General features: G+C 32.3%; 1 protein-coding gene across 1 annotated transcript; it reads left to right on the forward strand.

Annotated features, from left to right (window-relative positions):
- Positions 1–6,284: 6,284 nt before the first annotated feature.
- On the forward strand, positions 6,285–13,828 carry LOC136230821 (disease resistance protein At4g27190-like). Its single transcript, XM_066020002.1, has 5 exons — positions 6,285–6,371; positions 6,447–6,526; positions 6,608–6,671; positions 6,750–6,910; positions 12,144–13,828. The coding sequence occupies exon 5, from the start codon at positions 12,147–12,149 to the stop codon at positions 13,617–13,619; it is 1,473 nt and encodes a 490-aa protein (XP_065876074.1). The 5' UTR covers positions 6,285–6,371; positions 6,447–6,526; positions 6,608–6,671; positions 6,750–6,910; positions 12,144–12,146; the 3' UTR covers positions 13,620–13,828.
- The last annotated feature ends 59 nt before the right edge of the window (positions 13,829–13,887 follow it).

The following is a 13,887-nucleotide window of genomic DNA, read 5'->3' on the forward strand; positions in this document are numbered from 1 at the left end:
TATATCATTTGTTTTAATGAGATATATGTTTTATAACTATATAAAGGCAATCCCTTTTACGAACTAAATAAAGTCTAATAAAAGGAAATCCGTAAGTTTGTTTAAAGTGATCATAAAGTGTTCATACAAGCATGAAGTGAGACTAAACTTTATGATAAACTAATAAACTTAAAACCACCCCAAGTCAAGTGATATGCCCAGGATTGACATATCACTGTTGAGACTTGCATGTAACAATGTCTTCTGTCCGACAGAAAGCTGATCTCACAAGCTTCATATATACAGATATCTGGATAGTTACGTGGATCCAATGAAAGGGAGTTCATTAGGATTGGGGATCCGATTTAAGATAACAGGATGGGTAGATTCATCCTTGTCACCTGTTCATCTCATTGGTATTAATAGGTATAACTAATCCTCAGACTCAAAGGAATGTTAATTGGTCATTCTGAATTACTGAATGTGAGACTTTGATCCTGTTGTAACACGATCCTTAACAGAGATGACTCTGGGGTGTGAACAGCAAAGGTTGGGTGTCACAGGAGGTAATTTCAGGATAGTTATACATTGGATTGAGTATTTGTCACTCCCGATAAATGGGAGATACATCCAAGGATCGCTTGTGGAAGACTCGACTCTAAATCCTTGCAAGGTGATAGCTTAAGACTTGAAATACAGATTTCACTTAACCTATCTATTTGAGTTGACTCGGCCTGTACAAGTAAAACGAACGTCTCGCTATATGTGACTTGACATCATCCATAGTCATAAGATTCAGTTCAAGGATGTAGTTGATAAAGGATCGAATTATACTGTAACTAATACGGAAAGGTTAACGACAGAATCAACCTGTCTTCTTATGGCTCTGGGGGAATGATTACGGACTTGCTAATCACATACTCTGTACATCATTCCGTTATGCAAAGATTAAATATAATTCCTTGAAAATTAATTTAATAGTTGCATACGACCAGAAGTAATAGGAACCTAATGGGTCACACATAAGACTTGGAACCTAAAAGAGAGATAGATGTTAATTAATTGATGGAAGCACAATTGAGCCCAATGAGGCCCATGGACCATAGGGGGGGTCGAAATTCATGTATAATACATGAATGATTAATTTGATTTTAATCAATCCTAATTAGATTAGGATTATGAATTAAATTAATTAAAAGATAAATAAGTTAGGAGTTTTAATTAGATTATAATACTCCTATTATTATCCAATAAGGTTATTATTATTATCCTTAATATATTAGATATATAATGAGATAATAATTAGGAATTCGATTCCGAATTGAATTCCTATTCAGTAACCTAATTCTATCTAACTAGGGATTAGATACAAGAGATTATAAATACCCCCCTATATAGGAATTTCGGCCAAGACAAGCCAAAATCCCTAGAGTGATTTTCGAAATCTACTATAGTGCAAGAGAGAGAATTTTCGACCCCAGTTCGAGGACGAGATTTTCTACGCCTTCCTTCCGATCAATTGATTTCATCTATTTCTTTTATCCTTGATCTTGTGTTGATTAATTAGAGGCAATCTACTTTGGTTGCTATTCAACGGTTGATTCTAACTTAATCTTCCTGTGTTTTATTTTGTGCTTGGGAACTCGGAGAAGAGTTGTGGGCACTTCATTAACAACGGTAGATTGATCATCAAAAGGTAATTCTTCTTATCCCTCTTTATATGAAATAACGATTAACGGATCCTAGGGTTAATGGAAATAGGTTAAAATTTTTATATTTCCGCTACTATCCCTTAGCCTAATTTCCAACAGAACCTTGTGACTTTCTTCTAATCTCTTCATTCAACATGTTTCCCTTAGCCAATTCCATGGAAATAATCCCATCTGGTGCAGAGTTAGACAATGACGTCCTAAACGTCTCCCAAGAGTCCGGTAATGTACCAAGGAGCCATAAAGCCTGTACCTCCTCTTCAAACTTGATCCCCATTCCAGAAAACTGATTTATGATTCCCTGAAAGGCATTCAAGTGATCTGACAAAGGAGCCCCATCTCGGTACTTCAAATTCATCATCTGCTTTATCAAGAACAACTTGTTATTCCCTGTCTTTCTAGCATACAACTGCTCAAGCTTGTTCCACAACTCCTGTGCATTTGCTTCTCCACTAATATGATTCAAAACATTATCATCCACCCACTGTCTGATATAACCACAGACCTGACGATGCAAAATAGTCCACTCAGACTCTGACTTACCCTCAGGCCTATCTTTACTGAACACTGGCAGAAAAGCCCAACATATATCTAGATAGATATTGCAACCGACTCCTAAACTTTAAAATGCTACAATTAACCTTTTTAACTTATTTATATGAAACAAATAAGCCCTGAAATATGTTAATATTTGTGATTTTGAGAGTTTTTTTTTGTTCTTTTGTTAATATACCAGTAAGTGAGTTAGATGTAGCAACCCATGTTTTGGACATATGTAATATTGTGTTGATTTTTTTTTTTTTTGAGTTTAGGAGTTATATATTCCAAATAAGTAACTTAAGAGGTTATTTATTTCAAATTGAGGGATTTAATTGTAACGTTTTAAAAATTCAAGAAGTCGGTTGCAGATTTTGAACAATTTGAAGGGCTGGAAATGTATTAGGACTAATTTATAATAACTCAATGTTATGGTTACTTTCCTAGTGGTGGACAGAGCATGTGGGACGGGGAATATGATAGTGTTAGAGACAAAATCAATATTATTTTTTTAATATAAAAACAAAATTAATATTGTTAGATCTAAAGTTGAAAAATAAGTTATACAACAATTGAATATAAAATGAGCCTTTTTATTTTATTGAGTGCTTTTAATAGGGGAGAAAATCTGCTGTCCCCATTTCGGTGTCCCTTTCCATGTCCCTCTCACACAAAGTGGTCCCTTTTAATCATGTGGGTCCTTTTGGCTCATAAAATATATTATTTAATTAAAATGGACCATTTTATGTGAAAGGGACATGGAAGGGGATACCGAAATGGGGACAGCAGATTTTCTCCTTTTTAAATAGTATATTCATAAACTAGTCAAAAATTTGTAACTGAATGGCATATTCTTATACCAACTTATTTTAATAATATCACCACGTTTTGTTTGCTTACAATTTTTTAATCATTACCTTATTTTAATTTCTATTTTGTTTCCGTATGGTTGGTTGTTCCTAAATTTGTATGGATTTGATTTACAATTTACATTTTTGAACAGTCATGTAGGATGTGTATCGGTTCGGTTTAAATCGTATATCGAACCAAACCGATTGAATTCGGTTTTTCGGTTCGGTTTTTTTAATATTTCAGTTTGATATCAATTTTAATTTTAAGTGTATTTTGATATTAGGTTCAGTTTGATAAAAAAATGTAAAAACACCAAACTGAACCGAACCGAATTACACATATTTTACATTTTTATATATATACATATATATTTTTTTTACATTTTTATATATATACATATATATTTGGTTTTACAAGTTTAATTTTTTTTATTATTATTGAGATAATAATCCAACATAGATATACTTTGAAAGTATTTTAAATTTTTTTGTTGTTGTTGAGGTAAATTTAATGAGAAAATATATTGATTTTTATTTGTTATTTGGGTTAAGGTGTAAAAATACCCCTAACGTTTTGGGTCAGGAGCAATTTTACCCCTAACGTCTAAAATGGTGCAAGTTTACCCCTAACGTTTGTAGCCAAGAGCAATTTTACCCCTAACGTTGGTAATTTGGGTCAGTTCCAGACACTATTATAAAACACGGATATTTTTATTCATTATTTTGCACCAATTGCATATCAATTCATTCTAAAAAAAAGATTTCATGTTTTTTGTAATTTAATAATAAAATTGGGAGATTATTGTTTACAAATTCGGTGAATTTTTTTATCTAATTCGTACAAAAGACAGTATATTTTTTTTTTTTCACATCCCAACATATGTTTATGATTTGTTACTGATAAAATGACGCACATGTAAAGTGTAGATGATAAGATTCATGACCGAGAAGACAGTTTGATGAATTATTTCTGAAATTGACCCAATTTATCAACGTTAGGGGTAAAATTGCTCTTGACTACAAACGTTAGGGGTAAAATTGCACAATTTTAAAGGTTAGGGGTAAAATTACTCTTGACCCAAAACGTTAGGGGTATTTTTGCACCTTAACCCTTGTTATTTTTTATTTTTAACTTAGTTCGGTTTAAACCGAACCGCATATTTTGGTTCGGTTTTAATTCACTTTTACCTATTATTTGATTCGGTCTCGGTTACAATCATTTTTTATCATTTCGATATTCAATTTTTTCGATTCGGTTCTGTATTGATGCACATCCTAGTCATGCGGTTCATAGCACTTGATAAAAATTATAGAGGGTAGAATTTTGCTAATATAACATTGAAAAATAACAACACATTCAAGAATTTAAAGAAGGTTGTTAATTTTATTCTCATCAAGAAAACCTAAATAGAGCTTTGTTTATGAGAAATGATTCTCAAACTTACTTACTATGTGGAGATAGATTCAGGGATATTTTATCTAGTTATGTCACATTGAAATTAAGTAAAACTCAGTGAAATTGTATGAAATTACAATTTCTTGCAACGATAACTTTTACAATGGTCCTCACTTTCCTTTTAAAGCAGCTTTCTCTCTCATTGACTCATCCTTACGTCACACCATTGCATCACTCAACTACTGGAAGATCTTCGCTCTAGTCATCAATCTCCATTATATGATGAAATATACATCAGGCAGTCCCTACCTCCTCCATGCAAATGAGATATCGACGTTGTTAATGGCATCCCACATTTGAGAGGACCAAACTATCATCAGTGGTCTCGCTATGTGAAGGTTGCTCTCATGTCAAAGAATAAGTATCCATTCGTAAATGGCACCATTCGAGCACCAAATGTAGATGAGCCATTTTATGCAGTCTGGCTGCATTGCAACATGATGGTCATCTTTTGGCTGTTACACATAGTCTCTCAATCCATCGCCTAGAGTATCATATGTCTTGATAAGGCCTCCAATATCTAGACAAACATACATGACATATTCTTTCAAGCGATACTCTTTGAGGATCTCAAATTTGAAGAAAGAGATCCATAACTTTAAGCCAGATGAATTGAGTGTAACCGAGTATTACACCAGATTGAAGATATTATACGATGAGCTCCTCACCCTAAGGTGATTGTCTAAATGTAGTTGTGAACCAGCTTGTAATTGTGGCGCATTAATGAGTCTGAGATAACCACATGACGCATATTAGGTAATTATGTTTCTACAAGGTATAAATGATCAATACTCAAATGTTTGACATATCCTTCTCCTGGAGCCACTTCTATCCCTCAATCGAGTTTTTGCACTCTCAATTCAACATGAATGACAATTAAACCAATACATCAAACCACTCACAAACACATATAGCACACCATTTGCAAGATATACCAATACTTAAGCCATACACCCTAACAATTAACCAAATGCCAGAAACAACAACAAAAAAACCTTCCAATAATAAGAGCAATGTGTTATGCACTTATTATAGAGGGATAAGGCATACTAAAGATATCTGCTACAAAAAAACCATAGATACCCTCCTAACTATGGAAATCGATCGAAAAACAACAATAAACAAATGTTGAAACACAATTTCTATTAAGTTTTTTATTATGACAAAAATCACAGTTAAGGAATAAGATCCCAAGATATTAAATTTCAGAGTTGAATTAAATATGTTTTATTGCTAATATGTTTGTTAAGTGTCTAAAATCATTAGAAACATAAAACACAAGCAATAAAAAATGCCTAAAATGAATTCAAGGCCCAAGCCGAAACTGGTACAAGACCTAGAACCCGAAACCAGAACTCCATAACAAATAGTCAAATCAAGGCGTTCCATTTATGGTAAAACTCAGAAGATAGAAAACCTTGTCACTCATACATCTCTCTCCACTATCCAAATAAGGAAAGACGCAGACTGCAAAACTGCGGAGTCAAAATTTAGAAGACGATCATTGGACACGTTTTTCAATGTTGAATTCGGAAACGACAACTTTCTTTAAATAGTTGAATTGGCACAAAAGTCAGAAGCAAGACGGATGAACCGGTTAGTTCACAAACCTTTTAATTAAAAATTCCACAAACTATATACATGAGTTAGTAAACCACCCTTGGTTCCAAATGTAACAAACCACATTCAAATTTGTTTTAGTTTGCCCAAAATTAAAAAAAACATATAAAATAAAATTAGTAAAATATTGTATCCAAATAGCATTATCATTATGATTAAATTATTCACTGCACTTGATAAATCTGGTTGCAGTTCTCTGCTCTGAGGAAGATAGCTCAGGTTTTTTCATTTCCGATTATTCTTTTACTTTACTATTAAACTTTTCCTGAGATCTAATTTCAGCCGCATTGACAGTGATCGGCACAAGTTCATCAACTCTCGTCGACGGCCGAGAAAAGATCTCATACTTTGGCAGCTCAAACAAAGCAAGAAAGGTGCGCTTTTTCAGACTTTTTCTTTTTAGATCTCAACTTTTATTATTCAAATTTGGGACTGATTTTAAGCTTCGGTTTTAGGTTTTACCTTTTCCTAAAGACTGAAAATTCTGATTCCTTTGATATACAGCTCAAACAAAGAAAGGTAGACTTTTGCATATTCTTCTTTTTCTTTTTCTTTTTTAATTTTACACTCAATCAATAATCTGGAGGCTATTAACAGGATTTCAGATAGCCAGGCTGTTTGTCTGAAGAGCCAGAATCTCATCAAAGCTATTTTAAGGCTTCGTCCTGCCTTTGAGTATCTTAATTTCTCCCATATTTTTAGGGAGCAAAACCGCGTGGCGGATCGCTTAGCAGCTGCTGGGCATGGGAGAATGTTAGGTGTTTCTACCCTCTCTGTTCCTCCTTCTTTTCTTTTGCCTTCTCTCCTAGAGGATAGGATTGGGGTCAGCCTTCCTAGACTGATCCGGTGTAGGTTTTTTTTGTTGGTTTTGTTTTTTTCCTTTCCTTTCTTACCAAAAAAATAATTAAGCTTCAGTTTTTTTTAGACCTAAGATAATTTTTTGGTTCATGACATAAAAAAAAGAAAAATAGTTTGAAACTGTTTTCTGCGTACAACGACGGAAAACAATTCACCCAAACAGTTTTTATTTACTCTAAGAAGCATTGGAAATGCACGGATCGGTTTGGTTGCTCATTTTTATATTTTTATTTGCGTTTTTTTTTTTAATTTGGTTGTTTGATTAGCGACCTCCTATTTATCTTTTATATCTGAAAAATAGTCTTTTATCAAAGGATATTGTTATATACCGCACCTAAAATTGCTAGCACCGCCCCCATTGGACAATTTTGCCCTTGCCATAAAAATGTTGTCAAAATTGAGAAAAAAAACTTTTGAGAGAAAATTTTGAATTTAACCTAAACGGATGCGGCATACCGTCCGACCCATGGTTGGAATGGATGCGGCGTCCGTTCCACCATGGGTTGGGTTGTACGCCGCATTCGTTCCCGCCATAGGTCGGACGGTATGCGGCACCCGTTCCGGCCATGGTTGGAACGGATGCGGCATCCGTTCCACCATGGGTCGGGTGGTACGCCGCATCCGTTCCCACCATGGGTCGGGTTGTATGATGCATCCGTTTAGGCCAAATTTTGAAATATACAAAATCTTAAAATTTTTAGTGACGAAAAATACTAAATCATTCAATTTTTTGTGACGAAAAATTAATCTTCTATTTTTTGTGACGAAAAATGCAAAATCGTCATGAAAAATATGTATTATTTTCATGAGTTCTTTGATAAAAAAATATAAATCTTAATGTTTCCGACTCGTAATCATCCATTTTCGAGGTTCCAATTGTCACATATCAATTATTTTCATAATTTTAATTATTGTTGTTCGGGTTTATGATTTTGGAGAGAAAATGCAAGGAAGGTAGAGAGGATTTGAGCAAATTCCATTTTCTTGTTTCAAAAAGTGAGGAGGGCAAATATGTCCAAAATGGACGGTGGACCGGAATTTGGGTGCGGTATATAGCAGCTCAGTTTATCAAAACATGAAAGCTTTTTGAAAAAGTAGATTTTCTAACACTAAACCGTAACAGCAAATAGTAGGTAAAACAAATGGCCCTTAATAGTCTTCTGTCTCTACAAACCACTTATAGACAAAACTTTCTATTCTCGATCAGCAAGGCTGGGTTGAGCAGGATCTCCGTGTATGTAATAGATTTTAATCGAAAGAGTTTTGCCTCAGAAACCGAGACTTATTAATCAGATCTAGTTACCAAAAAAATTATTTTCAGTTTAATATATTGGTATTCCATTGAACTTGATTTGAAAAGTCCAGTTTTTCCTCAAGTTACTTGGTTTTTAAACTTTTTTATAAAAAAAAGGTCAAAGTGTGAAAAATGAAAATATTGTGACAATGCAAAAAAACAGAAAAAAGATGTGAAAACAAAAAACGGAAAAAGCATTAAGAAAATGAAAAATGGTAAAAACACCGAAAATGTAAAAACAAAAAAAATGGTGAAAAACTCAAAAAATAGGGAAAATGTGTAAACGGTAGGCACGCGGATAACGATAAAAACTCAAAAAACAAGAAGTGGAAATGCCAAAAAACAGAAAAAAGTTAATAAAGGGAAAGAATGTGAAAAACTTGAAAAATAAAAAAATGTAAAAAACAAGCAGAGCCGGACAAAGTGAAAAAAATGTGAAAATGGTAAAAACACGATAAATTGCAAAAAAAGGCGAAAAGTGAAAAACAGTAAAAATGCGAAAAAACTTGAAAATTTGAAAAATGGAAAAATGTGAAAAACTAAAAAAAAATGTGATAAATTGAAAAAACAACAAAATAAAGATTTGAAAACCTCGAAAATGTAAAAAAACGAAAAAATTGTTTTTCATGTTCATTTTTTTACATCTTACAATTTTTTTTTTGTATTTTTTTCATTATTCAGCTTCTCATTTTTGTTTGTTTTTACTGATTTCACGTCTTTCCGTTTCTCGTGTTTTGTATATTTTTTGGTTCATTTTTTTTGTTGTTCTGTCTTACACTTTTTTTTTTACGTTTTTTGTAGTTTTGCTTTTCATGTTTTGTTTTTTTTTTTTCATTTTTCACTTTTTTCTTCTATTCTTTTTTATGTTTTCACGTTTTTCACGTTTTTCCGCTTTTATCGTTTATTATAATATATAAATTTTAGTTGAAAATAAAAAATTATAAATAAATATAACATTATATAATTTAAGTTAATGGTAAGAAAATTTTCTTACTGTAAAATATTTTTAGATAGTATAACTAAATATCAGAAAATATTTTATATTAGTTTTTGATATTTTCTTAAACGGACAGAGTCCAAAAGACAAGCAAAGTTGCTTTAAGAAAAAACAAGGAAATTTAATGACTCTTTGCATTAGAATATGGAACTGGACTGTGCTGGTTTAGAACTAGCATTGTACATGTACAATTAACTAGCTCATTCATAAATCATAAATCCTCAAAAATATATTTTAAACTTTTAATTTATATATTCTAATCTTTAAAATATATTAAAAATATTGATTTCACTAGTTTAATATAATCTAAAATTATGACTTAACATAGTTGTAAATAATTTTTTAAAGATGAATTTCTATGTAATTTTCCCTTAATTAGGGAATCCGTTAAATTGGGTTAACCTTAACTCGGTTTGCCTATTATATTTTAGTCAATTAATTATTAATAACCTTGCATAGAAAAAAATATATTTAAGTTTAAAATCAGAGCAGATTACTTATTAGTCATGATTACACTAATCAATCCTCGTATTATTAAAAAATAAAAATACATTATAAAGTTCTTTAATTGTGTTCTCATCAACAGTTTATTAAAAAAAAGTCCATTTAAACTGCTAATTTACTCTAATAGTAAATTACTTCTAGAGTAAATAATTATAAGGTTATTGTATTTTTACTTAATACACTATTTAGTCCCTCTCGTTTTAGAAATAGTTATATAGTTCTCAAATTTTTGTTTTTCTTAACTCTTTAGTCCTTATGCTTGAGTCAATGGTGAAACTATACTAAATAAATTTTAAAATACCAAAATTACTCTTTACTCTATGTTTTAATAATAAAACATCTATTTTTTTTTCTTATATAATCACAATATCTTCAATATAAAGTAATTGATTTATTAATTTTTATCTAATTATAGAACTTAAATTTAATAACGTAAAATTTATTGACAAAAAATGAATGAAAAATATTTCAAAAATTATCAAAATAGGAGTAAGACTATAATATCGTAAAAAGTAATTGTTTACATCTCTAATAAATTTTAGAAAAAAAGAACAAAAAAATATATGACTTTTAAAAAATCATAGAAAAATAATAATTATACTTAATGTTAGTTTAAAGATATTATATTAAATTGGGTAGACCTACACTTACCTAAACTTTTTTCCTACAAAAAATAAAAAGATATTATATTAAAAAATAAAAAAATAAATAATTATAACCTAAGAAAATAAATAATACATTTTTTCAAGTATATTAATTTCGGAGCATATGTAGTTTAAAATTTTCATTAAAATATTTAGATTAATTTTGACACTAAAAGATAATATTTTTTATGTATATAACTAGAGGCAATTTTGAACTTTCATTTACAAAAATAAATAGAAGGACTAAAGAATTGATTAAGATAAAACTTAAGGATCTTATAATAATATGATGGATTTACTGCTGTGTTAAGTAAAAACATAGAGATTTTATAATTATTTACCTTTACTTCTATGACAAGTCAACTTTAACATGTTTTATACTTTGGTAATCTAAACTTTAATTTCGTAGTTAAAAATACATGAACTCTCCCTCAAAAAAAAAAAAACATGAACTCAATGGTAACATCACATCAAAATACATAGGGCATGTTATCAATGGTTAACCATAAAGAAAAATGAGATGATATAATTTGATGCCAAGGTTTTTGGAGAAGTATCATTTTAAGCTCTACATTCAAAATAGCATCAATTTAGGTTTAACGTTTATAATATAGCATCAATTTAGGTTTAACGTTTATAATATAGCATCAATTTAGGAATTACTAACAGAACGTAACACGCCATCGGTTAAGTCTGCCAACTCAGCGCCACGTCACACAAGGTACCAAAATAGGTCTAAGGTTTATAGAAAGTATCAATTTAGGCCCCACGTACAAAATAGCACCAATATAGGCTTAACGTTTACAAAATAATACGAATTTAGCTTAACATTTACAAAATATATTCAATTTAAGCTAAACGTCACAATTAATCATATTATATTCTTTCCCTACTAACTTTATATGTTATCTTTTTTATATTAGTTCTATTTTCTTATTTATTATAATACAATTAATTATTATGGTTACCCATTAAGACCTTATATTTGTTTTTCATAAATGATTCCATGACTCCTAAATTCCATAGGCTCATGTAATATATGTAAAGTAATTGAATATCCACAAAATTTCGAATACTAGTTAAAATGATATTGATATATGATCATATTGGCACACAAAATATCAATTGTCAACTGACAACTCATCCAAAATGTATCCAAAATGTTACCATACAACCACACAAAATCTAAGATGCCTAATATCAATTCATATTATTTTGTAAACGTTAAGCCTATATTGGTGCTATTTTGTACGTGAGACCTAAATTGATACTTTCTACAAACCTTAGGCCTATTTTGGTATCTTATATGACGTGGCGCTGAGTTAGACTTAACGGATGACGTGTCATGTTAAATTGATGTTATGTTGTAAACGTTAAGCCTATATTGGTACTATTTTAAACGTGGAGCCTAAATTGGTACTTCCCAAAAACCTTATGCCTATTTTGGTACCTTATCCTTGTTTGATTAATTGTTTCCAGAAATCCGTTTTCTGTTCGTTTGTATAGTCCTATTTAGAACTTCCCGAATTGATTTGTGTATGACTTCCTATTGAAATAGGAAATTATTTATTCGAATTCTTCATGAAATTTGATGTGAGATTTGAATAAAAATAATAATACCTTATAAATGCAGTTGCTAAATTTTCTTTTTCGGTCTCTAAACTGTTTTCTTCATTTCAAAATTGGAAAAACAGAAAATGGCAGTGGCAGCCCCATTAGCAGGCGCTGTGGTCGATAGAGTTACCAATGAAGCGATTGACTCGGTCTGGCGTCAAATTGGGTACATATGGAACTACAAAAGCAACATCCAAGAACTTGAGCAGCAACTTCTGAAACTAAAAGCCGAAAAGCAAAGCATGCTACACAGTGTGGATGAGGCCAGAAGGAACGGGGAGGAAATTGAAGACACTGCAACTCTCTGGTTGAAGAGTGCGGATGATGCAATTGAAGCAGCAGATGAGCTCCTTAAAAGCAATGCCACTTCCAAAAAGAGTTGCTTCATGAGCTGCTGTCCTAATTTGATGGTCCGTCACCAGTTTAGCAGAAAAGCAAAAAAGGAGGCACCAGTGATTGCACAAGTTCAACAAGAAAGAAATTCCATTCATAAAATCTCCCGTGGTCTGGATGTGCAGGCAGTGGAACCTGTCAAAAGTTATGAGGCTTTAGAATCAAGAATGGAAGTATTGAAGGATATTGTAGCTGCATTGAAGAATGGTGATGCCAATTTGATTGGTGTATATGGTTTAGGAGGCGTCGGTAAAACTACCCTCGCAAAACAACAGGTCATTGCACAAGTCAAAGAAGAAAGGATTTTCAATGCGGTGGCTATAGCAAATGTGACGCATACTTGGGATTTGAGCAGAATTCAGCGAGAAATTGCAGAGTGGTTAGGTCTCAAGTTTGACATTGAGTCCACTGAAGTAAGGGCAGCACGATTGCGTGCACGGTTGAAACAGGAGGAGAAAGTTCTTATTGTTCTAGATGATATTTGGGAGAAGATAGAATTGGAGAAGATAGGAATTCCTAATTCGGATGATCATAAAGGATGTAAAATATTAATGACGTCGAGAGATCTAAATGTATTATTGAACATGGGTGTGCAAAGACATTTCCTGGTTCAAGTTTTAGCAGAAGAAGAGGCATGGCAGCTATTTCAAAACAAGGTTGGCAATTTTAAAAACTCGGAATTAGAATCAATTGCAGTTGAAGTGGCAAGGAGATGTGCAGGTTTACCAGTTCTTATCGTGGCAGTTGCAACCTCATTGAGAGATAAGGAGTTGTACGAATGGAAGGATGCCTTGGAACACCTGCAAAAATTCGATGACAAGGGGATGGATGCGCAGGTTTATTCGGCCCTGGAGTTGAGTTACAGGTTTTTGGGTGATGATCAGAAGTCCTTATTAGTCCTTTGCGCACAAGCAGGTGGATCCACCATATGCATCACAGAGTTGATGAAATATGCCACGGGGTTGGGCTTATTTCATAAATGCATTACGATAAAGGTTCTAAGAAACCGAGTACTTAAAGTGGTCAGTGACTTGAAAAGGTCATGTTTGTTACTGGATGGCGAGAATGATACTGTCCGAATACACACACGATGTTGTTCTCAGTTTTGCTACAGTAATTGCAACCAAGCAACATCATGTCTTCACTGTAGCTTCTCAAACTGAGCTGGAAGAATGGCCACACAAGAGCACATTTAAACTATGCACTGCAATTTCTTTGCCACATTGCAAAATCCCCGATCTTCCTCAAGTATTAGAATGCCCAAAACTTGAGTCATTTATCTTCTACAATGACGATCCCTCGCTCAAAATCCCAGACAAGTTTTTTAGCAGAACAAAAAAATTGAAACTTGTGGATTTATCTGATGTGAATTTGTTACCGATGTTACCACTATCACTTGGCTTTCTTCAGAACCTTCAAACATTATGCTTG

The sequence above is a fragment of the Euphorbia lathyris genome, chromosome 5 (genome assembly GCF_963576675.1).
Source record: "Euphorbia lathyris chromosome 5, ddEupLath1.1, whole genome shotgun sequence".
Classification (NCBI taxonomy): Eukaryota; Viridiplantae; Streptophyta; class Magnoliopsida; order Malpighiales; family Euphorbiaceae; genus Euphorbia; species Euphorbia lathyris.